The sequence below is a fragment of the Nilaparvata lugens genome, chromosome 9 (genome assembly GCF_014356525.2).
Source record: "Nilaparvata lugens isolate BPH chromosome 9, ASM1435652v1, whole genome shotgun sequence".
Lineage (NCBI taxonomy): Eukaryota > Metazoa > Arthropoda > Insecta > Hemiptera > Delphacidae > Nilaparvata > Nilaparvata lugens.
Genome location: NC_052512.1, coordinates 24,343,036 through 24,368,680, shown reverse-complemented (window position 1 = coordinate 24,368,680; position 25,645 = coordinate 24,343,036). Strand labels below are relative to the sequence as shown.

General features: G+C 33.4%; 1 protein-coding gene across 1 annotated transcript in view; it reads left to right on the top strand.

The window, feature by feature from the left end:
* The window catches only part of LOC111056253 (von Willebrand factor A domain-containing protein 8-like), a 139,032-nt gene that overhangs the window by 78,286 nt on the left and 35,101 nt on the right, over window positions 1-25,645 (top strand). Inside the window, exons 12-16 of the mRNA XM_039435671.1 lie at window positions 2,213-2,403; window positions 4,230-4,446; window positions 10,872-11,054; window positions 15,543-15,720; window positions 18,331-18,465. Of these exons, the coding sequence (XP_039291605.1) occupies window positions 2,213-2,403; window positions 4,230-4,446; window positions 10,872-11,054; window positions 15,543-15,720; window positions 18,331-18,465 (904 nt within the window). The remainder of the gene's footprint in view (window positions 1-2,212; window positions 2,404-4,229; window positions 4,447-10,871; window positions 11,055-15,542; window positions 15,721-18,330; window positions 18,466-25,645) is intronic.

The window sequence follows — 25,645 nt, the reverse complement described above, 5'->3', positions numbered from 1 at the left end:
AAATTCTTCTATTTTGAATAATTATTAAGGAATGATTCATTCCGTTAAGGAAAAACGTTTCCAATTATAGAAATTAGAAAACAAAGATTATCATGAAAGCTGCGACTATGCCCCGTTTCGGAAAGCCAATTTTCTGACTTCAGCTGTTTGAAGTCTAAAACTTAGCTAAATCCCAATCGGAAACCGGCCCACAATGTCTAAGGAGCTCTGCTGTTGATATGATTGCAAATATCTAATGCTAATTACAAGCTACTCAAGGCTCTTTAGCCACGAATCGCTCTGTTGTATGAAAGTTTCGAGCACGGTATGGTGAAACATATTTTCCAAATGATGGATTTGTTCACCCATACAGATTTATTTATAAGTAGTTTTTGATTGATTGAGTGCTTTATTTATGCAGATTACAATATACTGGCTTATACACTTATGGATAGCTTACAATAGGCTACAGTTTGAATTTTCATAATATAAACTGAAATAATAATAATTAATTTTGACTGTACATGATGAGAAAAAATGCCATTTAAAATTCCTCTAAGATAATATTGTTTTTTATCTACATAAATTGGCGGAGCTTTGGACAATGCACTGTAGATATAAAACAATATTATCTTGAAGGAATTTTAATTTGTAGGGATAGGCTATTTCTGTAATATTTCATTATTCTTGTGACCCGTTATATTATTCATCATTCTCCTATCAATTTATTACATACCACCTAGTACTAATGATTTTGTCTGAAGTTTTTTATCTTGTATTCAATCTAGAACTATAATAATCTCGTTCTTCTATTGATACATGAATTATTATTCAGTCATTAACTATAAATTATAGAGTTTAACTTAATTTCATCTTGGTTCAATTTCATTTACATCAATTCTTATTAAATTTAAGCCTCGCGCACAAAAATTTATTACTTAATTATCTGATAAATTCAAAATTGTAGTAGATACATTTTTTTGGACTCAAAATAGTGTGTGAATTAAGTTATCATTTTTACATAACCTCTACACTGTGTATTCCAAATTAAGGTTCAAAGCAATTTTGGGCGAATGCCTGTTGCTTTTACCTAAATTGTATTTGTATATGAATAAATAAATAAATGAATGAATGAATGATTTACAATTTTACAAGTCTACAAGTGCTCTAATAGTAAGCATAACCTATTTTCATGATAATTTACTTTCTTTATCCTTTGAAAAGGGCTACTACTTGTTCTTTTAAATAATTACTTTGCAAATATTTTAAAGCAGTATAATGTTTTTTGTACAGTCCACTTCATTGTTTGCTGAATTTGTAACCTATATGCACTGTGTATTATAGTATATTTACTATATTTATAATGTATACTACAATATACTGTGTATATACTGTAGTACACATACCCTATGAGGTAACATTAATGACTTATTCCATGACTTAGTCTCCATAATGACTATTTTGGAGATTCATTGAATTTTATTTCTTAATGCATATATTTCCAAAATAATGAATTATAGAGGAATATAGGACATTTTTGAATATTAGAAATAATTATTATTTTCATGATTACTTGTAAAACCTCTACTTAGCTTTCCACTTCGGTAAAAATTTCATAGTTACGAACAAGTAATTTTGACAAAAATTGTTGGCTACAGAAAAAATATTTTTGAAACAGGCAAAATTACTTGTTCGTAATAAGCAAATCACTTGTAAACTTGTAGAAATTCATTGTAACTACAAGTTTACAATTCTGCTTTTGTGAAACGCTTTTAATCAGCTGTTCTCCAAAATCATGGTTGGCAACAAGACTTGTAACCTTTGTGAAACAGGCCCCTGGAGTAAGAAAATTTGTTTTTCCGAAACGGGGCGTTGTCGTAGTTTTCATGATAACTTTTATTTTCTCATCTCCATAATTGAAAACGTTTTTCCTTGGCGAAATGAAACATTCCAGAATAGTTCAAAATAGCTGAAACTTCACACTATTTCTCTTTATTTTATTTTGTGTTCAATTTTCTAGTTTTTCAAAATTCAATTTAAACGTGGACTACGACTATGCCTCGTTTCGGAAAGTCAATTTTCTGACTCCAGCTGTTCAAAGTCTAGAACTTGGCTAAATCCCGAGCTCGGAAACCGGCCCTATGAATCGTAAGATCGTCGCCTCCATGCGATTCGCACTGGTGAATGTAGTATAAAATAATTGAATATGATGAATTTGTGTTGTCACTTACAGTTTGGACGTCTGAGTAGCACAGTGCAAGAGGTGCTTAGAGTGGCCAAAGAGTTGAGATCCTCTACCGACCCCACAATGCAATTGTTGGCTAGTTCACTATCCACCAGGCAGCTTCTACGCATTGCAAACAGAGAAGCACTCTTTCCCACCAATGATGCCTACCATATCATTCAGCAGGCTATGTTGGCAAAGTAAGTATAGGCCATTATGTTATTATTAGCGATCTCTGTTTATCTTCCTCTGCTTATTCTCCTCCTTTTTCATCTTCCTTCCACTTATTCTATCCCTTTTCCCTTCTTACGCCGGTTACACATTGGGCGGTTTCTGCCGCGGCGGTAATTTCGCCGTCGCCGCCGTTCGAGCAGTAGTCTAAAGACCTAAATGGAAGCTTACACACTGGGCGGCAGAAACGCCGTGCAGCCATATTGCAGTTGGCGGCAGCTGTGCAGCCGTCCACTGCCACTGCGGCTGGCGGTGTTTTTGCCGCTCTTGTCTACGCAGTGGCGTACGTGACCAAATGGGCGTTTACACATTTGGCTGTTGTCTACCGTCGCCGCTGATCAGTCGTCTTTCCCAGTTGCTCCAAGTCAACTTTGAAAATCAGCCTTTTAATTTGTATCTTGTTGTAAAGTTTGTGAGTTGTTTATAACATGTAGTTATTGTTTCAAGTGTTTGTGGTTGACGAGTGTGAGAAAATTGGTGATTTAATAGACAATGAGTTGTTAATATCATTTTTAGAACAGAGGCCAGTTTTGTTGGACAAAACCCTTGACATATTTAAGGATCGAGATGCAACAAGTATGCAACTTCTTTCCCTGCTAAAATACATAAAATATAACTTACCTTAAAGTTACAGCAAGCATTTCTACAGGTTGCACACAATTCCTTAGTTGTGAATTTTTCCCTTGGGTTTTGTCTCTAATGTGGCCATGTAACTCATCAAATAAAGAAACGGACATACGAAAATAATTAAAGAATTTTGCCTCGTCATTTCTCAAGTCTTCAAACAACGTACAAAATGCTCCAACTTCTTTTCTTCTCAGGTTTATGGGATGTATCCAAACAAGGCGATTCCTCTGCTGTCTTCTTTTCCTTCGACGGTACAACAAAAGTGCTAAAAGTTGTTGCCTTTCCATTTTGAGTTGAACACTCAATAATAATTTCTTTTAAGAAATGTGCAAAATACAATTAACTGAACATTCATGAAACAGAGAAGTCACAACACATTTGCGATGAAGAACTACAAGAATTATTTTGGCAACTGATCATACGTGGCGGTAATTTTGCCGCTGAATGTGTAAGCTCGACTTTTTTCGAGGCAGCGACGGCAGAAACCGCCCAGTGTGTAACCAGCGTCATTCTTCTTATTCTTCCTATTCCTCCTTCATCTTGCTCCTCGTTATTTATATTTTTCTACTTTTCCTCCTCCACTTTCCTCTTCACTCCCTCCCCTTTCCACTCTCTTCGTCCTTCTCTTCCTTATATTTTTCTTGTTTTTTCTCTCCTTATCCTCCTTTCTATACTTCTCCTTCTTTCCTTTCTCTTCTTCCCCATCATCATTCTTCTATTCTTTTATTTTTTGGGGCAAATATTCCTTCTTGACAATTTCCTATACTCTTTTAAGAGTCTCCAGGAAGAAAATTTAATCAAATCAAATCATTTTCTTCCGCTTTATTTCCTCCTTTTCCCCTTGATTGCTTATAGATAACTTTTTAAAATTTATTGATCAGGTGATTTATGTGGTGTTTTATTTTGAGTTATATTTATGTGTATGTATAAGACTGCAAATATTGTATTATGATCAAGTAATCCAATCTAACACACACTCTTTCTCTGTCTTCCCTTATCTATCCAATCCTATTCATCTCTCTCAATCGATACTTTGCAGAATTTATTGATTAGGTATCTATACAGTTAGTTACTATAAATTAGTGTATAAACTTGTAAATATAGTACTTTCAACCAAAACTGACGGTTTGAAATAAATATTGTGGAAATAATGATGTAATTTGTGCAGGTTCCTGCCTCCCCTAGCTCGTAACGCTCTAGAAACGGTGCTGCAACGTGCCGGCATCACGCACAAGTCTTCGCAAGATCGGGAATCGTCTGCCGAACATGTGAAAATTGAAGTTTTGGATGATGGTAGAGTGAAAATCGGGTCGACGGTGATGCAAAAGTACAAAACCGATTCTAGCAGTCAAGTGCCCGATGTTCTATTCTATGATGTGCCTCAGGTATTACAACTTTCATAATATATAGCCTAATAATATAATAATTTGTATAAGTTTCATGATCATGGAGTTTGTCTGTATAAAACCTAGGTTTCACTTTCTGGGTAATATAAGAAACTGAATAAATGCAAACTGAATAGTTAATTGTTATCGAATTAGTAGAGATTTTTAATTATAACCATTACTAGATATTCTAGTAATGGATAATACATAAATAACCCTTCTTGATACTGAAGCTAAGTTTGTCAGATAACATCTTGATTTTCTTTACTAATCTATCTTCAATCTTCAATTGGAAATCTAATTAGAACGCTTTTGAACTGTTATATAAATAGCCCAGTCAATGAAGGTCCAAAAAAGCAGTTTCGATCCGAAAATTAAATAAAAGCTGAATTTCCCACCATCGATAGAACCCTCCCAGAGGGTCATTCTCCCAAAAGTCCCAAGAAATCCCCTTGGAGCTTTCTGCCCCAGCCCCCTAAAACATGAAAAATGCAGGTAATCACGGAAAATCAATTATCTCTGTAACCATTTATCGGAAACAGTTCTATTATATGCCATTCGATTCGTTACATTATGGACTACAATATTAGTTATATTCATTTTTCCAATAAAATCAATAGTTTTCTCGATAAAATGATATATATGTAAAAATTTAGGGGGTTCGTGATTTGATTTTTTTGTTTTCTTCGATTAACTTCGAAACAAGTAGTTTTAAAGGAAAATGAGCCAAATAATTAATGTAGCCACTGTCATTGTAAATCCATTGATGTATATTGTTATGTATTTGCGATTCGATTTGACGCCGTGGAAGGGGAAACAGTCGACGCGGAACGGCGCGGCTGACTCTCTTAGCCAAAGTAAACAGCAAACTGGAAATCAATTATCTCTGTAACCATTAATCGGAAAAAAATCTATCATATGTCATTCGATTCGTTAAATTAAGGACTACAATATTAGTCGGATTCATTTCCTCAATAAATCGAACAGTTTCCTTGATAAAATAATACTGTATAATGTAAAAATTTAGGGGTTTTTCGATTTGATTTTTTTGTTTTCTCCGATTTACTTCGAAGCAAATGATTTTAAAGAACAATGTGACGAGAAACTATTGTAGCTACATTCATTGCGGATCTATTGATGTATTTCCGATTCAAGTTGACGCTGTGGAAGGGGAAACAGAAGACGCGGCTGTCTCCCTTCACCATAGTAAGCAGAATAATACTGCTGTCTACATTGCATCTCATTTACACTATGGCGCTCGAAACAATTAATTTTGTCTATTGTTTTGACATGCGCTGTATATAGAATTTCACTTTTCAATACTCTAAAAAATATTAGAATTTTCTTGATTTAACCATGCTCATGATAAAAATCAGGATTTTGTTGTTTGCTCACAGAATTTATTATATTAATTTGAAGTGTGCCTTCCCCATACGAGTCAGAAGTAACACAATTTGATTACTCTATTTTCAGATATTGATGTTTTTCAACGAAGTTTCATGATATATATTATGTTTCCGACTCCTTCATCTTATCCTTATTTTGTGAAAAATGAAGATTCAAAATTTCTTTTCATAGCTTTTCTTGTGTTTTATCTTGTTTCATCACTCCTTATAATTTTAACACTTGATAATGGAATGAATATCATCAGATCATGTGAACAAAAAAAAATAAATAAAAGGGTGGGCCTACCTGAGATACTATATGATAACACTGTACTCCTGATAAATTGAAAATTTTCAAGCTGAAAGTAGATTAATTTGTTGCACATTCGGTTCAAATATTATCAAATATTACCAATATTATTACATATAGTGAGAACGAATTTTACTCTGAAGCTTTCTATTCTCACTAAACATGAAGAGGCAATACCAAGCCAGAATCGCAGTTCCGTCAAATCATTATTATCAGAGCTTTCAAATTGATGCTATGTAACTATGGATGTTATCCCCATCTCACAATTTCCCTATTTATCCTTATTCTGATTCAGACTAAAGTAGTTGATCTCTATAATCACAAAAATCAATGTTCAGTAGGCCTACCTATAATAATTTAGGAAATTCAAAAAAAGAAATTCCAATGATCATCATAATAGTAATTTAATGAAAATTGTTTGTATTGTACATTGTTCGACGTAAGATAAACTACATCTTTAAGGTAATCAACGTATTTAGGATTATCATGTTTATGAATGAAAGCGAGACTGTGATAGAAGATTAGTCAAACTGAAATATAAACATTATATACAATGCATATTCCTGATCAACTATAATTACAAATGATAGTATCAAGCCTAATGAATTGAGCAACTGAATTTCAAAGTTACTATCCACTGTTCAAATCGCACTGTGATTTCCTTTTACTTCCAAATGGATTGAATTGCCTCACTCTTCAACGTAACAATTATTGTAAAAAACCCAGTGGAATGTGAACGTCATCCAAATAGCATTTGAATTTCAATTTTCAGATCATGAAATTCATAAAAAACTAATTCTTGAGAGAATAGTGATGAATTGCAAACAGTGCAAGTAACATTGATACAAAGCGATACAATGAAAATCAACATCGATTAATTTAATACTGGACTTATCAAATTTATATTACTGTTAATTTATATTATTTATAAAGCTTATAAAATGTAAAATAACATTTTACATTTTCCCTACTGGAGCAAAACATCGATAGAAAATAAAGAAGAGCCCATTATAAGCACAATATATACTTGTGTACTAGAATTCACTTGAACTAACTCATCACTTATGGTATAAAAACCATGAAATTGATAATCAGGTACATTTTTCAAATAGCTTCACCCAACTAAATCTGTGAATGCTAAGTCATAAGAAATCATGTTCAATAGATTTGAATGCTTCAAATAGAAAATGATCTATTCTTTTGGTGCCCTAATCAAAATCAATTTCAATCAACATTAATCGACATAAAGAAAAGCTTCTGCCAACCTTGTGTAATGAATGACAAGATGCCAGTGGAGGTGAAAAATCGATATGTTAAAAAAAATAATAGAAGATGATGAATCATCTTTCAATTAATCTTATACGGTAGGGTACTTTGTGATTGAATGTGAAACACTTTCATGATTTTCCTACCTTTTACGCATGCTTACTCTTCCTTAATTTGTATGTTTGCATGGCTTTCATCTTTAGAATCTACTGAATTTCCATATTGGACTGTCTAAATAATGTAGATTCAACTAGTAAGAACGGAAGATAAGCTACTTTACAGAGAGAATCATAGAAAGTTTCAACTCGAAAAGCCCAATGTATAAATTTTTATATGCCTCAGCCGTCATATATATTTGGCTCAACTGAAGGTATATTATCAACCTGGCTTGGAGAATATTAACTGTAGAAAACAGCAAACACTGCACGCTATGATTTTTCAGGAAATTGCCACTGTTAACACTATTATAATCTATGATTTATCTCAGTTTTTGATATTCATAACTTATGATAAATTTTAGCATGGAATTATGATCATACACACATATTTTAAATATGTATTACATTATGTAATAGTATGAATATTTTATCGGTTGCAAACAATATCTTTGTCTGTCATAGAATGCAAGATTTAGCACATATATAACAAAAAATGATTTTAGAGAATTTAGAGAATTAAAATGTGAAAAATTAGTTTCATCGCATGCCAAAACAATAGACAAAATTGATTGTTTCGAGCGCCATAGTGTGAATAAGATGCAACTTGGAAAGCAGTAGGCCTACTACTGTATTTTACTGTTTACTATGGTGAAGCGAGTCAGCCACGCCGTACCGAGTCGACTGTTACCCTTCCACAGCGTCAACTTGAATCGCAAATACATAACAATATACATCAATGGATTCGCAATGAATGTGGCTACAATAATTTTTCGTCACATTGTTCTTTAAAATCATTTGCTTCGAAGTAAATCGGAGAAAACAAAAAAATCAAATCGAAAAACCCCTAAATTTTTACATTATACAGTATTATTTTATCAAGGAAACTGTTCGATTTATTGAGGAAATGAATCCGACTAATATTGTAGTCCTTAATTTAACGAATCGAATGACATATGATAGATTTTTTCCGATTAATGGTTACAGAGATAATTGATTTCCAGTTTGCTGTTTACTTTGGCTAAGAGAGTCAGCCGCGCCGTTCCGCGTCGACTGTTTCCCCTTCCACGGCGTCAAATCGAATCGCAAATACATAACAATATACATCAATGGATTTACAATGACAGTGGCTACATTAATTATTTGACTCATTTTCCTTTAAAACTACTTGTTTCGAAGTTAATCGAAGAAAACAAAAAAATCAAATCACGAACCCCCTAAATTTTTACATATATATCATTTTATCGAGAAAACTATTGATTTTATTGGAAAAATGAATATAACTAATATTGTAGTCCATAATGTAAGGAATCGAATGGCATATAATAGAACTGTTTCCGATAAATGGTTACAGAGATAATTTTCCGTGATTACCTGCATTTTTCAACTTTGAGGGTGGCTAGGGGGGAAAGCTCCAAGGGGATTTCTTGGGGACTTTTGGGAGAATGACCCTCTGGGAGGGTTCTATCGATGGTAGAAGATTCAGCTTTTATTTAATTTTCGGATCGAAAAAACCTTTATTGACTGGGCTAAAATTAGAATTGGAACCGTTTTGGGCTTAAGCTTGTGGTACTTTTTTAAAGTTTTGTAATTCTGAATAATTGAATAAATAAAATCACGTCACTTGTATGGTCTACTTTATCAAAATTATTGAAAACAATATAAAAACATGAAGTAGGCCTACCCTTCTATTTAAAGCATATTTCAAACAACTAGTTTCGGCCTACTTTGGCCCTTTTCAAGTTAAGTTTAAATGCCAAAATTTATCTACTTGAAATTAATAGTTTAGTTTTAAGGAAAATATGATTAAAATTAGATTATTTCAACCAAAAGATAATGAATAAGAAATAAATAAATCATATGAAAATAAGCATATAAACATACCGGGTGATTAAAAAATGACTTTACAACTTTGAAAATTCATATAAGTCTTATTAAACAAGGTACACAGCTGGTTTTGGTGTTGGTTTCAAGGAAAACACTTCCAGTTTTGACTCGCGTAGTCCGCTAGTGCCTGGTCGCGCCGCACAAGCGCTAGCAGCAGCTACATCAAAGATGGCTGCTTTCACTGGACCCGAGCGTGCTAGCTGTGTGTTTTGGTTTGAAAAACGGCATAGTGTACCTTGATATGCTGCAAAAATTTTTGATACCACAGATCGATGAGGATGACCGACAACGAAATGTTTCCTTTAGGCAAGATGGCGCACCACCACACTATCTGTCTGACGACCGGGATTTTCTTAATGACCGCTTCCCAAATCAGTGGATTGGCCGTAATGCGCCAATTGCATGGCCCCCTCGTTCCCCAGACTAACACCGTTGGATTTTTTCTTGTGGGGTTTCATGAAAGATATGGTGTATGTACCTCAGAGTTGCCAACAACTCTACCTGAACTCAGAGCAGGGATTTGCGCTGCTGTTGAGCAAGTTGAAATGCTAGTACGAGTCTGGGAAGAAATCGACTATCGATGGGATGTCTGCAGGATAACCAACGGAAGGCACATAGAAAATATTGAGTTCAAGGTAAAAAAAACTTGGAGTGTTTTCCTTTAAAACAGCACCAAAACCAGCTCTGTACCTTGTTTAATAAGATTTATATTTATTATTTCAAACTCTTAATGAATGTAAGGAAGAATATTGACAACCATCATTGTAGGGAGGACATTCACAGCTACAATACAAGAAATAGGATCAGAATAGACGTGCCCTATACAAGATTAAGTAAAATATTGACAAGTCCCGGACACTTATCGCTGAAACTTTTCAATATCCTCCCTATCACTGTTAGGGAACTACCACTTGCTTCATTCAAGAAAAGTTTGGAGAATCTCCTTTTAAAGAATCCCATTTATTCCTTTTTTGAGTTCATTCATCTGCCCGTGCTAGATTATTTTTAGACTTAAGAATTGTTATGTCATTTCTCTTGTATTGCTTTTATTAATTCTCATAGTGCTTTATATCCTCAAATTCATATTTCCATAATGATTGTTATTTTTTTTCTTGTAATAGTTTTATTGATGTTTATTGACCTCTTGTTATATTTATTGACGTTTCCTATTGCATTGTATATTGCCTTAATGGAATAAAAGTATTCTTATTCTTATGATTTTTTAAAGTTGTAAAGTTCTTTTTGAATCATCCGGTATATTATATAATATCAACTTGTTCGTTTTTGAATTTTAAGATGAAAATGGCCAAAGTAGGCAGAAACTATTTGTTTGAAATGTTTTAAATAAAAGAGTACTTCATGTTTTTATATTGGTTTTATTAATTTGAGCAAATAAATAATATAATAGAATGTTGTTTGCAGCACGTGCTAATCCTGGAGCAGCTGGCACAATCGTTTGCTGTGGGTTCGCATCTGCTGCTGGTTGGCAATCAGGGAGTAGGCAAGAATAAGCTGGTGGATAGGCTGCTCAACTTGCTGCATCGTCCTAGGCAATACATCCAGTTGCACAGAGATACTACTGTCCAGTCACTCACTCTCAAACAGGTCATTTCAATAAATTCTAAGAAAAAGTTATGCCCTTAACCATCATCGAAAAAAGTTACTATTTTATATAAGTATAATTATTAAAAATGTAATTATAATAATTATCTTGTACTTAAAATTATGAGTGAACTAGATTATAAACATGTATTTTATTTTATCCGGCTCTACAGTCCTGAGTGAACTTTGGCCTCCTCAACATAGCGCCTCCATTCGTCTCTATCCTGTGCACTCCGTTGCCAGTTTGCCACGCCCAGCACACGGAGGTCTCCAATCGCGTCGTTCAGCCATCTTGTCCGTGGTCGACATCTCTTTCTCGTTCCAAGCATTCTTTCTTGCAGCAGTCTTGATGGTATCCTCTCGTTACTTATTCTGGCTAAGTGTCCAATCCATTCAATCCTTCTGGCTTTTATAAAACGCACCATATTTCCTGCTCCAATGGCCTGGTCTATCTCACTATTAAATCTGGCTCTCCACACTCCTCATTATAAACATGTAGGATATCTTATATTTCAAAATAAGACTCTCCTAACTCACTTCATAAACATCTGTTTATTTCCTTTTTTACAACTTTATTTTTACACGCCATTATTCTTTGAGCCCATTTCATGACTGATTGTTTATTTTGGTGAGTTTGTTACTTTAATTAATAACATTTTAAACAAATGTTAAGATCATGTGTGGGATGATAACTTTTAAAATTAAATATTTTCTACAAACATAACCTTTAGACTGCTTATTCAATTCAATAATTCTTTATTGTCATTTACAGTGCACAAAAATACAATAGATAGATGCTTTTAGGCTACAGGAATAAATATCAATTTACAAAAATATATTGCATTATCGACCTAGAATATTATTGTCAAGCCATACAAAGCTTGCAAGTCTCGCAAAGAATTTGCAAAACTTGCAATTCTGTTATACAAAATTCCAAGCCATCGTTCGACGACTGCATCGCAAACATACCCACTATGTCTTATTTAAGTAGTAGGTAACCCGTGCTTCGCAAGGGTCAATTTTAAAACTGCAAAATGAAAACTTGACGTAATAAAAAATTCGAAATTTGAAAATAGGCCTATAACCATCCTCGGTTAATGAAGAATCATTATGCAAAATTTCAAATCAATCAGTCCAGTAGTTCAGACGTGATGATGGGTCAAACATAATTTTCCTATATCACGTACGTGTATGAGCCAACTCTTTCCATTATTATAGTAAAGATGATGGATACATGGATGATTTATCAGTATCCTTGAATGAGAATAACTTTTGTACGGTTTAAGAAATCGGCGCGGTTTTGATGCGACAGAAAATCAGCTATTTTTATTCGAATAGGATCCCCAATCATACCTATCATCTAGTGTACTTTTAAAAGAAATGTTCAGCTGCTTCTATACAACAACTGGAAGCATGACAAATTGAAAACTTGACTTAATGAAATCTTGAAGAACTGAAAATAGGCATAAATAACCATCCTCGGTTAATTAAGAATCTATTTATGCAAAATTTCAAATTAATCAGTTGAGTATATTTCAGACGTGATGATGCGTCAAACATAATTCCCTATTCCTTACGTGTATAAGCCAGTTCTTTCCTTTATTATAGCATAGAAAACTGAAGAATACATAATACTTGAAAACCTCACAGAATCATATTGATTTTTCCAATACATCAATAAATATTAGTTCGATTAGGATCCTCCTCAATTTGAATCAGGCAGCCTTTTGTTTTCCCAATTCCAAACAAAATACCTAAAATACTCGTTTCACTGCGAATTCGCAGTGATAGTACATTATAACTGTAGAATATAAATTATTACTTATTTTATTGTGATCTATTCATGTTTCTCTTATGAAATTCAATCATAGGCTAACAGCATGAAGACTATGTCCATTCCATTTGTACTGGTGGCAAAACTTCACATTGAAAATAATTATTTGATAAAATCCAAGTTCAATTGTAATGAAAACAAATTCCTTCAAAAAATAATTGATAATAATATGTTTCGAGGGAAAAAATTAAGAACAAAAAAAATGGGAAGCATCGGGATTCGAACCGAGGAACCATCGCTCCATAAGCTAGCGTTTTACCATTGATCTACACAGCCGATTGAAAATGATAGTCTTGTAACAGCATTATAACCTTCTCATAAAAAACTCACTTTTGGCTCAACAATGTAGCCTATGGAACGTCATGTACGGTAGCATAGATGAATTTGAACATTAATTCTGAAAAATCTAAAGGAAAATTGAAATTTGGGCTTCCAGGTGCACGAGATTGATATTTTTAGAATCTATGTGCAAAATTTGGAGATCTAAATCATTCCCGTTTTTCCGGTATGCAATCCACAAGTTGACATGTTTTGATGCGAACAAACGAACACACGAACAAACACAACCCTACTCTCTCTTATTATATAGATAACAAACAACCACGACACAGCCACCAACCGACGGCCCAAAGCAACTATATGAAATATAACTTACAAAATACATTATTGATTTGCACCGACACAGCAACAAAGGAAATAGTCCCAGATGAGTCTTAGACTTGTGTGTGGGACGAGTATCATTATACTGTGATATTTTGTGACAAAATTGTTAAGTGGAAGTTTAGAGAAATCAATTAATATAACCTTTACAGATTTAGAAAGAAGAACAAACAGCAATACAAGAGAAGAGGAAAAGGATTTATGTAGGCCTGTGGGTTAATTGAGGAATTAGTGAGTTAATTAGGATTCCATACTACAGATTTTATTTTATCTCAATGTTTTTTTTTTATTTCATTCTTATTGGAAACTACCTGTATAAACGTTCGAGCAAATTCTCTGAGTTATTGGCACCAATGCCATGCAGCCAATCATTGATGATTCTTTTATAAGCAAGCAAACCTACCGTGGGCTCTATTATTTCTCTGGATGGTGCTTTCCTCAATAAAATGTTGGAGACGTAGAATGGGTTAGTGCGATTTATTGATTTGACAATTCTGGGGACCTGTAGCCGCACATTTGCAGAGCTTCTAGTATTGTAGTTATGTGCTATCTCGGTTACCATAAAATCCATTTTTTTTAATTGGATACAAGTACATTCTTCATATGATATATATAATATATATATATATATATATATATATATCTGCCTGACAGTCAATAATTGAGAATATTCAAAGAGTGCCTCGGTGGGATATTGTCTCTCCAGTTTTAAGCCGGCCTTGATTATAAGCTTCTGTATCACATATAAAGGCTCAAGTGCAGTTCTAACTGCTCCTCCCCATGCAATAACACCATAACTCAAAATCGACTGAACATAAGTAAAATAAACTGCCTTTATTTCCTGTTTGTTCAGGATGAGGCTTAGCTGTTATAAATATTTTCTAAATATAAATCATTTTCCTAAGCTTACGCTGCAAACTGATTATGTGATTCTCATATTTCAGCTTATAATCTATTATAAGTCCTAGATAGTTTTAGCTCTTCACCCTGTCAATGATCTGACAGTTGCAGACAGTGTAGTTTCAGTGACAGTGAGTGTAGACTCATCACAGGAGTGTAGTTTCAAGACTAGATTATCTGGAGGCTCACTGCAATGTCTGAGTGCAATGGGCAGGCATTTTGTCTTACCTACATTCATAGTGAGGATGTTCTGATCAAACCCATGCCTTCAGCTTCTTCATTCCCATTTCAGCCTTTAAAAATGTTTCATTCCTATGTTTATTATGTTAAATGCTTATATAATTTTAAATTAGGGATACATACAGTTTTCGGGGAATTCCTGTTCGTTCATCCCGAATTTTGATATTATTTATTGTTGATAAATAAATTAAAAAGTGAAATATCTGAAACGGTTCCGATTTCGATGATATTGAAAGGTATACTTAAAGGTTGGTCAACTTAGACCCAAGTGGCTATCAAAGTAAATAGGAAAATATTTATTTATTTATTCAGTCATGTACAATTATTACACTTTTGACAATATAGGATAATTTTGAAAAAGTACACTACTTGAGAACTACATAAATGTCGAAACTACTCTTATTTGATTATAAAATATTTATTTCAACTATTTTATTTTTATCTGTGGATACAATTACAGATCATATCAATATGATTGAGAAAGAACAACAGGCTTGGCCCAACACCAATCTACTTCCAAATTTTGATAATGAATAACATGTCCAAAAAAATAAGGTTATGTTTTTACTGTTGAAAGTTCAAGCTCAAAGATATATGTGAGCAAGAAATTTTGAATTTAGAAGAATTAAAACACTAAATTATTCAAATATTGAACTCAATTATCACCACTCATTGAATAAATTAAGGGTATATTACAAGGGTACTAGTTTTTTCTATAATAATTGAACATTTAATTTAAGTAGCCTTATAAAATACCTTAATTAAGAAAATATGATTGTGTGAATAACCCTCTCTATTATTGATTACAATCAATAATTCGTGCTCAATATTGCTCATTGTTGAATGCTATTTTTCAGTCGGTGCAAGATGGCCAAGTGAGGTTTGAAGACTCTCCTCTAGTACAGGCGGTGCGAGGCGGCCATGTTTTAGTAGTGGATGAAGCTGACAAGGCGCCTACTCATGTGACATGTATCCTTAAGACACTCGTCGAAAGTGGCGATATGGTCTTATCTGACGGCAGGAGGATCACAGGAGGTTAATATCAATAAAATACAATATTATTAATTAACCATTTTTACCTTCCTTGCCCTATTACCATAGGTAAGGAAAATATTGCTTTCCGAAAAAATTAAGGTACTCCAATTTCTAAATTTCTATACGTTTCAAGGTCCCCTGAGTCCAAAAAAGTGGTTTTTGGGTATTGGTCTGTATGTGTGTGTGTGTGTGTGTAAGAGTGTATGTGCGTCTGTGTACACGATATCTCATCTCCCAATTAACAGAATGATTTGAAATTTGGAACCTAAGGTCATTAAGCTATGAGGATCTGACACGAACAATTTCGATCAAATGCGATTCAAGATGGCGGCTGAAATGGCGAAAATGTTGTCAAAAACAGGGTTTTTCGCGATTTCCTCGAAAATGGCTCCAATGATTTTGATCAAATTCATACCTAAAATAGTCATTGGTAAGCTGTATCAACTGCCACAAGTCCCATATCTGTAAAAATCTCAGGTGCTCCGCCCCATCTATGCAAAGTTTGATTTTAGATTCACAATTATCAGGTCTCAGATATAATTTTAACGAAAAATTTTGAGTGGAAAAGATTGAGCATGGAAATCTCTTCAATTATTGTCCAGTGACATTTTCACCTGAAATTGAAAATAAGCTTGAAATTTGAGAAAATGTACTGTAATTATTCGATTGCAAACTGTTGGCAACTGTTTATTCTATTAAATCATTCACTATGAAGAGATAGCAGATCTTGTGTGTATCCAGCGTTATTGACCTGTGTGCGTAATAATGACAGTATCATTACAGTTCAGCGCGAGTTTCGTCGTCATTTCAATCTTGCGAGAAATGACAATGTACCCACTCGTAACATCATTTTACGTTGGGTAAAATAATTTCGTTCAGTAGGAACAGTAATGAATAAACTACCACGAGGGGCTCATCGCACTGTACGCACTCCACAAAATGTGGAAAGAGTTCAGCTGCCATACTCCGTAGTCCTAATCGATCTGCTAGGAGACATTCTTCTGAACTGAACATCAGTGATCGGTCAGTAAGGCGTATTTTACATAAAGATCTAGGATTTCATCCGTCACGTTTCTTTTCCTCACGCCATTTTCATGGGACTACCGTCCCATCTATAGTAAATGACTGTGATTCCAGCGATACTGATACGTTTGATCTAATTTTAATCATTTGTACTTGTACTTGTTAATAATGATCAATTCTGTCTCAATAAATTTATATTTGTAATTATTCAATTATTACCTTTCGGTGTCTTCTGGCTCCCTTAAACAAGACATGTTCAGGCATTTATGTTATTTTCTTAGTGTCAATATTTTTATATTTTAGAGCCATCAACTCGATATTCTTATATTCTTCTATTATACAAGTAATAATAGCAATATTAGTATGCCGAAATATTGCATGTTTTAAAAATAGAATTAAGGGTACAAGTTGATTCATTTTGAAAAACTATTGAGTTGAAAAGTACCTGCTACTATAAAAAAACCCAGTATATAAAAGAATTGGTCATTTAAAAAACTTGTTGATGAGTGGATCTCTAGTATCAGTTGTAATGAACTGGAATATTATGCTATCTCTACACTACATTATGAGTTGTTTCAGTTTTGTGGGTGTGTTTGTGTGCTCGTCTGATTCTGAGTGCACGTTGGAATCCATCCATGTCGATGCCTGAAAAGTGTACTTGAAAATATACTGTATTATACTACTTATAGGTATTTTAGAATAATTTTGTCACTTGTTCTTTATCAATATTGTTAGCTGAAATCTTTACTTTTCCATGATTTGTTTTTTCTTGTATTTGGACTCGCTCCTCACTCACAGGCACTTGCCCATATGAGGAGCCTTCTTCACATTTAATATTGTATATATTGTATTTTGTTAAAAACGAATAAAATAAATCATGAAAACACAAATTTGAAATTGTCAACCACTTTTTTAAATTTATGTTTTCATTATGGAAAAGTACCACAACATCACTCACAACACAACTTTAAAGAAAATAAATCAATTTCAGAAAGTAACTACATCAGAAATGTGGTCATCTCAACTATTATGATTAGAATAGATAATTATTATCTATCCATGATAAATTTATAAACTTCCATAATTGAGATAAACTATTTTAATAATTCATTTTATTATTTATTACATGGTTTACAAATAGTTAAAATCCTGGGAATGTCTTTGAAGACATGGCATTTCGAAAGCATTATTATACAACAATGCAAAACTTAACATGAATAGAAATTCTCCAGTTATTGCAATTCGAATTCCTATCTGAAATCTGAACTCTTATAAAGATCTAATTATTCATTACAATCAGCAAAAAAACAAATAAATATATGATATAATGATCTTCGATAACGAGGTTGAGTGGTAGAGAGGACTTGAAAGTCCTTCCCGCTCAATAAAGATTTTTTCATTTTATTTCAATAACTTTCTCAAATCTTTCAATGGAGATCAAAAATACAAAATGGCAGACGAACTACTTCAGATTGCTTGTTTACATCTTTATATTCACTGATAAAATTCTTGTTTTGAAAACCCTACAACTCATTGATTTCTCTTGTGATTTATCCACGAATAAATAAATACATTTTTCTTCACTAGGTAGTGGTAAAGGAGGAAAAGAAGAAGAAGAAGAAAGAGAAGGAGACATCATAGTACATCCTGATTTCAGAATGATTGTGCTAGCTAATAGGCCTGGGTTCCCTTTCTTGGGAAACGACTTCTTTGGAGCACTAGGTTAGTTTAATGATATTCTCTTTGAACTTTCATCATTCGTATAATAGGTAGCATTGATGATTAATTGGCAAGTGTTAGTTGCTATGTTCAATTGTAGCATAGGATTGTTTGAAGTGAACCCACTTTTATAACATTGAAAAAACTAACAGTTGAAACCACTGAGCTGTAAATAACATTTTCCTACAGATACCTTAAAAGGTGACCATTTCTGCACTGATTGCAGGCCGCAAAGTATCACTTTTACGCACTAGTGCGCAAAGTAAGTACTTTGCGTACCTACTCCAGATTTGCAGCATGACAACACAATAGCTATTTGTATATCTAGAGTGAAAAGTACTGTTTTTTCTCCCTGAGGGAAAAGTTTGAAGCCCGAGGCGAAGCCAAGGGCAACAATTTTCCTGAGGGAGAAAAAGCATTTTTCACTCGTGATATACACAACATTTTTCCTCCACCTACATTTTTAACAATGTGTTACGACATAATCTAAAAAGTAAACAGAAACAGCTGGCTTGTAATCACAGTTCTCCGCCGACAGGGCTATGCGCTATTGTCGGCAAAAGTTGTAACAACAATGGCCGCCACAACTACAGATATGATGAAGTTCCCGTTTCAAATTTGATTAGTTAATGAGGAATATACGTTGGCTGGTATTTTGAATAACATGGAATAAAAAAAAAATTTTTATACATTTTTTTAGTATAGTGATATGAAGTTTGTAATAATTTTAGCATACAAACACAAATTTCATATATTGATCAAATGTCTGGTTGAGGTATTGAATTTAGTTGGTTTAATGACTACTCTATATATATGCTTCCTCATCTGAGCTTAGACCTTCTAACCTATTTCAAATGTACGTTTTTAAAATAGAGATGCTTTCCATGTTATTTAAATGTACTATTCAATTACTTTCCTCCCTAGGGAATTTTTTTGTTTTTTGGTACCGAGAGCGAAAAAGTGACACTTTAGTATTATGTTCCAGGGAGTAAAGTAAGTACTTTAGACAGTAGGTGGAGGAAAAATAGTTTGTAGGTTATATAGAGGACCAGTGCGGGAGAATCGAAATTAAGTTGGTAACACTGACTGTGGTAGTCATTTCAATGCTTACATAAGATTCAAGCATTAATTCATCTGAGAGTGGCTCAGTAGCTCAGTTGAGAGCGAACTGACTGGTAGATGAAATATTGACAAGGATGATGAGGTTGGGGGTTCGAATCCATTCACAGTTTTTTTTTTTTTTAGCTGAGAATTTTCAACTTCAATGAAAATTATTTATGTAATTTTGACAAAATAAATATTTGAAACTAATAATTAATGAATTATTGAAATTAAAAAATTTAAAACTAAAACTTGAAAATTTGGAAATTAAAAAAAAAACTAAAATTTTCAAAGTTGAAAAATTTGAAAATTTAAAAATACCAAAAATTCTAAAATTTACAGATTTGAAAATTTAGAAATAAAAAATTCTAAAATTTAAAGATTTGAAAATTTAGAAATAAAAAGAAAATTTAATGAATTATCAATTTTTAAATTAATTAAATTTGTTATTTATTACAAAATTATACAGACAAACGTTTGATCAATTACAGGACATTCTACCCATAATTACTCTCCTTTCATATTCAATGGTAACTGTAGGAAAAATTTAATGTGAAATATGTGCACAAAGTTCTTTTGCTGCACTCAAAAAACCATTCCGCACTCGCCTACGGCTCGTGTGTGAACGTATCTTTCGGTGCAGCAAAGTGTCACTTTGCGCACTAGTTACACAAATTACTATTCCAAACAATATTTCATCTCTGTAAATTATAATAATAATAATAATAATTTTATTTCTCAATAAGCATTCATTACAAACACAACATTACTACTAGAAATAATTATTCTATTGAGAAGACACTCCCGAGAAAAATTCTATTTTGGGAGTTGCCATCAAAGTCCATTTGTATAATTTATTTGATGCAATCAATTAAAAATAAATTAACTTAAACCATGAAATGTTTAATTCTAACAAAAGAGCTTACAGTCGGAATTTTTACGAAAGTTATTAATATTTGAATAAAAAATGAAAGTGAATGATGGAGACAGTGCTACCTTATGTCTAGTAGAATATTGTAGTGTAAAACTAGAAGTTTTTTTTTTCAAGAGAATATGAAGAATGAGGTTATGACAATGAACATTAATCTATGTTGAAAATGAAAAGAGAGAGAGATGAATGATGAAAAGCGGCTCTGCCAGTTATTGTCAAAAACAAAAGCAAGCGTGAGAAAGAAAGAAAAGAAAATAGCTCGTTCCGTACCTTTCAAGCTTTTATTATCTAATTATAATTCTGTTTGTGTATTGTGGCTTATGGGTGCAATCTTAGCTTGTGAATTTAACTATTTTTTTTAAATAGGTCTTCGATCTCATCCATTGTTAACAGCCATTTTTTAATTTCTTTTTTGAGTTTTAGATAGCATGTTTGCTTTCTTGCCACGATTGGTATGTTGTTGAATATTTTAGGGGCTACATAGGAATAAAATCTACGAAAGCATTCTTTGTTTGGTTTTGGGGGAAGTAGACTTCCCGCTGAACGGAGTCCACAAGTTTCCCGCCGTGGATTGACAAGGTGTCCACTCCTATTGTAAAAAGTTAGTAATACTTTATAGAAGTACAGGTATCTCAAAGGCAAAAGGCCCCATTCCCTGAACAGCGGCAGTGAACTTGTTAAGCGAGGTTTGTTTGCTATAGTGCGAATTATGTATTTTTGCCCAGTTAAGATTGGTTTTAAAACAGAAAAGTATGCACCTCCCCAAACCGTTATTCCGTATTGCAGCCTGCTCTCGACAAGTGCAAAATATAGCGTTCTCAGCAAGTGCTTAGGGCAGAGTTTGCGGATGAAATATAATTTTCTACATGTCACCCTTAACTCTTCTCTCAATTTTTGTATGTGGTGTGCCCAGCTGAGCTTGGAATCGATTATTACGCCTAAGTATTTTACAGACTCAGACTCCTCAATTCTGTCACAGTTGCAGTCTATGTCAAGATTTTTGCACTTATCGGTATGAGAGGGAATAGCTGGGGGTTGTGTGTTTTCTGCTTTAGATTTTAGTTGGAAGACGATAATTTTTGACTTTTTAGCGTTGATCTCGAGGGAGTTAATTTGAAACCACAGGTTCAAACGGCGTACATCGCTTGTAATCATTTGGGTCAGCTGAGTCTTAGTTTCAGCGCAGTAGCTCAGAGCTGTGTCATCAGCAAATGCTGTCAGCGATCCAATAAGGTTTCCTTCGCACAAATCATTCATATAGATCAGGAATAATTCGGCTGATAGTCCTGATCCCTGCGGAACGCCACAGGATGAGTATCTCTTCGAGTTTAATGCGTCACCTACTCTCACTTGCTGCGATCTGTCCGCAAGGAAACTTGCAAACCATTTGTTACATACTCCCCTTATGCCGGCGTTATTTATTTTATTTATTAGAATTTTATGTTCTACTGTGTCATATGCCTTCCTTATATCAATAAATAAACTTGCACATTTTTTACTATTATTCACACCATTGTATATTTCTGACGTTAGTTTGAGCATAGCATCTTCAGTGTTACGTCCTTTCTGAAAACCGAATTGATTTTTACTGAAAAATTTATTCTTTGATAAGAAACTAACTAGCCTAACTCGTACCAGCCTTTCCAATAATTTGGCAAAAACTGACAAAAGAGCAATGGGTCTATAGTTGTTGGGGTTTTTGCTATCTCCTGATTTGAATAATGGTATGATTATTGCAGTTTTTAGTTGTGTAGGGTAAATACCAGAGCTCAGACTTAGATTATATAAATACGTCAGTACGTCAGCCAGGTGTTCTATCATACTCTTCAACAACTCAGCTCTAATATTGTCAAATCCAGGAGCTTTTCTTGATTTCATTGACATGGCTGTTGCTTTGACCTCTGAGACTGTAATAGGAAAAAATACCATCGAACCTGGATATTTTACTTGTTGAGGAAATAGCTTGTCTACTATTTCTGAATTCCTTGGTTCCAGAGGGCCCTCCCCATCTAAAGCATTTCTTGTGGATGATACTAGAGCAAAGTGTTTATTGAGTTCATCGGCAATTCCAACCTCGTCCTCGATCGCTTCCCCATTATTATTGACAATTTGCTTTATTTTCTCGTCGCTTTTATTTTCCCCGATTAATGAATTTAACAATTTCCAGCTATCTTTAGAGTTACCTCCCAAATTATTACCAAAAACCCCAGTTCTTCAAACTACTTTAGCCGAAAAAGTTGCTCAACTACAAAGTAGCCACACTAATTTAAAAAACCAATTAGAAGTAACTTTAAAAACGTCTGAGGAAGAAAGGTTAGGGATGGTAGAAGAAATTAAATCTTTGGAACTGATTATAAAATTACAAGATGAAGACCATAAAAAAGAAATACTAAATCTAAAAAATCAATGTAGTCTAATGTCGGAGGAAATAAAGAAACTAAAATCTAAATTTGATAATACTAAATGTATGATAGAACCTCCGTCCAAATGCAAAAAAATAGAATCTAACCTAAATGATGGGAAATGCTCTGAAAATGGTCGAAATAAAACGTACAGTGAGGTTTTGAAGACAGCAACCAAAAATATAGCTGAGGGAAATAAAGATAGGAAGGGAGAGTTCTGCTACTGACATCCAGTCATGGACGTGATTGCAGTGATCTCCTTGATAAAAGATTAAAAAATAAATTTGATGTCCAATGTTTTTTCAAGCCAAGTGCATCAATTAATGCAGTTGTAGAGTCAGCTAGGGAACAAACTAAAGACTTTGATGAAAATGACTATCTAATTGTACTGGGTGGCTCAAATAATATAAATGAACCTAACTTGAATCATCTTCCTCAAGTAACAGAAAAAATCAAGGAAATTGTGCCACTCAGCAAAAAAACAAACTTAATAATAAGTACTATTCCTAATAGGTTTGATAGGCCAGAATTAAATGAAGCAATCAATTCGACAAACAAATCAATCCATAATACAATCAACAGCCTAAAAAATAAGAATTCTAAACAACTGGGGATTTGTTTTCTAAATGAAAGGCTGAAAAGACATAACTTCACTAATCATGGGTTGCATCTAAATCGATCTGGCAAAGTAATCTTTTGTAATAGATTGGCAGAGCTGATTGAAAGCCGTTTGCAATCCTCTGGTTTAAAAACAGTCAAAAAACAAATAACGATTTTTTAGTAAATTGGCTCAAAACAGGGAAAGGGAAATAGCTACAAATGCTAGAGATAGAGTAGCACAAGATGGTAAGGTTTTTAGTATTTATCATCAAAATATTCAGTATCTTCGCAACAAAATTGACAGATTAGAAGTATTTCTTAAACAGGAGGATCCTGACATTGTTATTTTCACAGAGCATGGCTTAAAAATAAAGGAAATAAATCAAGTTAGGATTCCAGGCTATTCACTGAGATCAGAATTTTGTAGAATAGCTCATAGAAGTGGTGGTGTATGTATATTCACTAGCAATGCTAAACATACCCAAACTTATGAACTGGATTTTGTTAAGAGATTTTCTGTTGAGATGGATTCAGAGGTGACGGGACTAAGGTTAAAAATTGATGATCGATTTGAGGTAGTAGTGTTAGGTATCTATAGGTCACCAAATGGAGACTGGCAAAAATTTTGTGAGCTGCTCCATACACTTTTGGAAATTACAACCGCTCGTTTCACAAATGTTATAGTAGTAGGAGATTTCAATACCGATTTTGCCAGGCACGATAAAATGACAGAGGATATTAGAGATATTATTAATATGAATAATTTAGAAATTAAGGTCCACGAATATACAAGAGTAACTCGAACTTCACAGACAATTATTGATAATATCCTCACAAATATAGAAGGTTGTAATGTCAGGTTAGGTAGCTCAGATCTATCAGATCATAACTATCAAATTTTAGATGTTAAGTTGCAGGGCCAGAATCCAAGCAGAAAAAAAACTTTTGTGAAAGAAATTCAGCAATATGAGCTAGGAAATATAAATTGTTTGAAGCAGGAACTGCTTCAAGAAAATTGGAGTAGTGTTTATAACAGTTGTAACCTAAATTACAAATATAAGCAATTCATTGATACTCTAAGATTTCACATTAGTGTATGCTGTCCGATAAAAAAAGTCAAAGTAAAAAGTAGATTAAACAAAGTAGATGAATGGATAACTGAAGATATCCTTACTCGAAGAAATATTGTTAGGGAAGCTTATGAGGAATTTAAATTAGTGAGGGATGTTCCGAGTGAGGTCAAATACAAATGTCTAAAGAAAAACTATGCAAAAGAAGTGAGGAAAGCTAAGTGTAAGAAAACAGCTGAAATATTAACAACTAGTACCAATTTTAACTCTGCTGTTTGGGAGGTAATTAATAGAAATAGGAGAGCAGCTCAAAAGGATACAGTTACTAATGTCCCTAGGATAATCGATGAACATGGAAATTATATGGATGATAGTATAGACATTTGTAACTTTTTCAATAAATATTATCAACAGGTTGCATATAATCTCCAAAAGTCACTGAACACTAATACTTATAATACAACTACATTAAATGCTGAGCCAATTGAAAAGGTATTTAAATTTCATCCATTATCAAGAGATGAGTTGTCAAGAATAATAAAAAATTTGAATAACAAAAAAACAGTAGGATTGGATGGGGTCTCAAGCAAAATTTTAAAAGAATGTGAAAATGAATTAATGGACCCTTTATTGCATCTCCTTAATACTTCACTAGAGCAGGGTATTTTTCCTGATGATCTGAAACAAGGAAAAATTTTGCCAATTTTCAAGAGCGGTGATTCTGAAAGAGTTGAAAATTATAGACCCATTAGTATTCTAAATGTAATAAGTAAAATTTTTGAAAGAGTAGTTTTAAATAGGTTATTGATGCACCTGGAAGAAATTAATTTCATATGTGATGAACAGCATGGGTTCCAGAAAGGGAAATCTACTAAGACTGCAATAGTATCCCTTGTTGAAAGACTAATAGATATAATAGATTCAGGTGAGAAGGCAGCCGCAATATTTCTTGATTTATCCAAAGCTTTTGATTGTGTGAACCATAGAATATTATGGAAATACTAAAAACTGTAGGTGTGAATGGTATAGAACTAAAATGGTTTGAATCATATCTCATAGGTAGAAACCAGTGTGTTGAG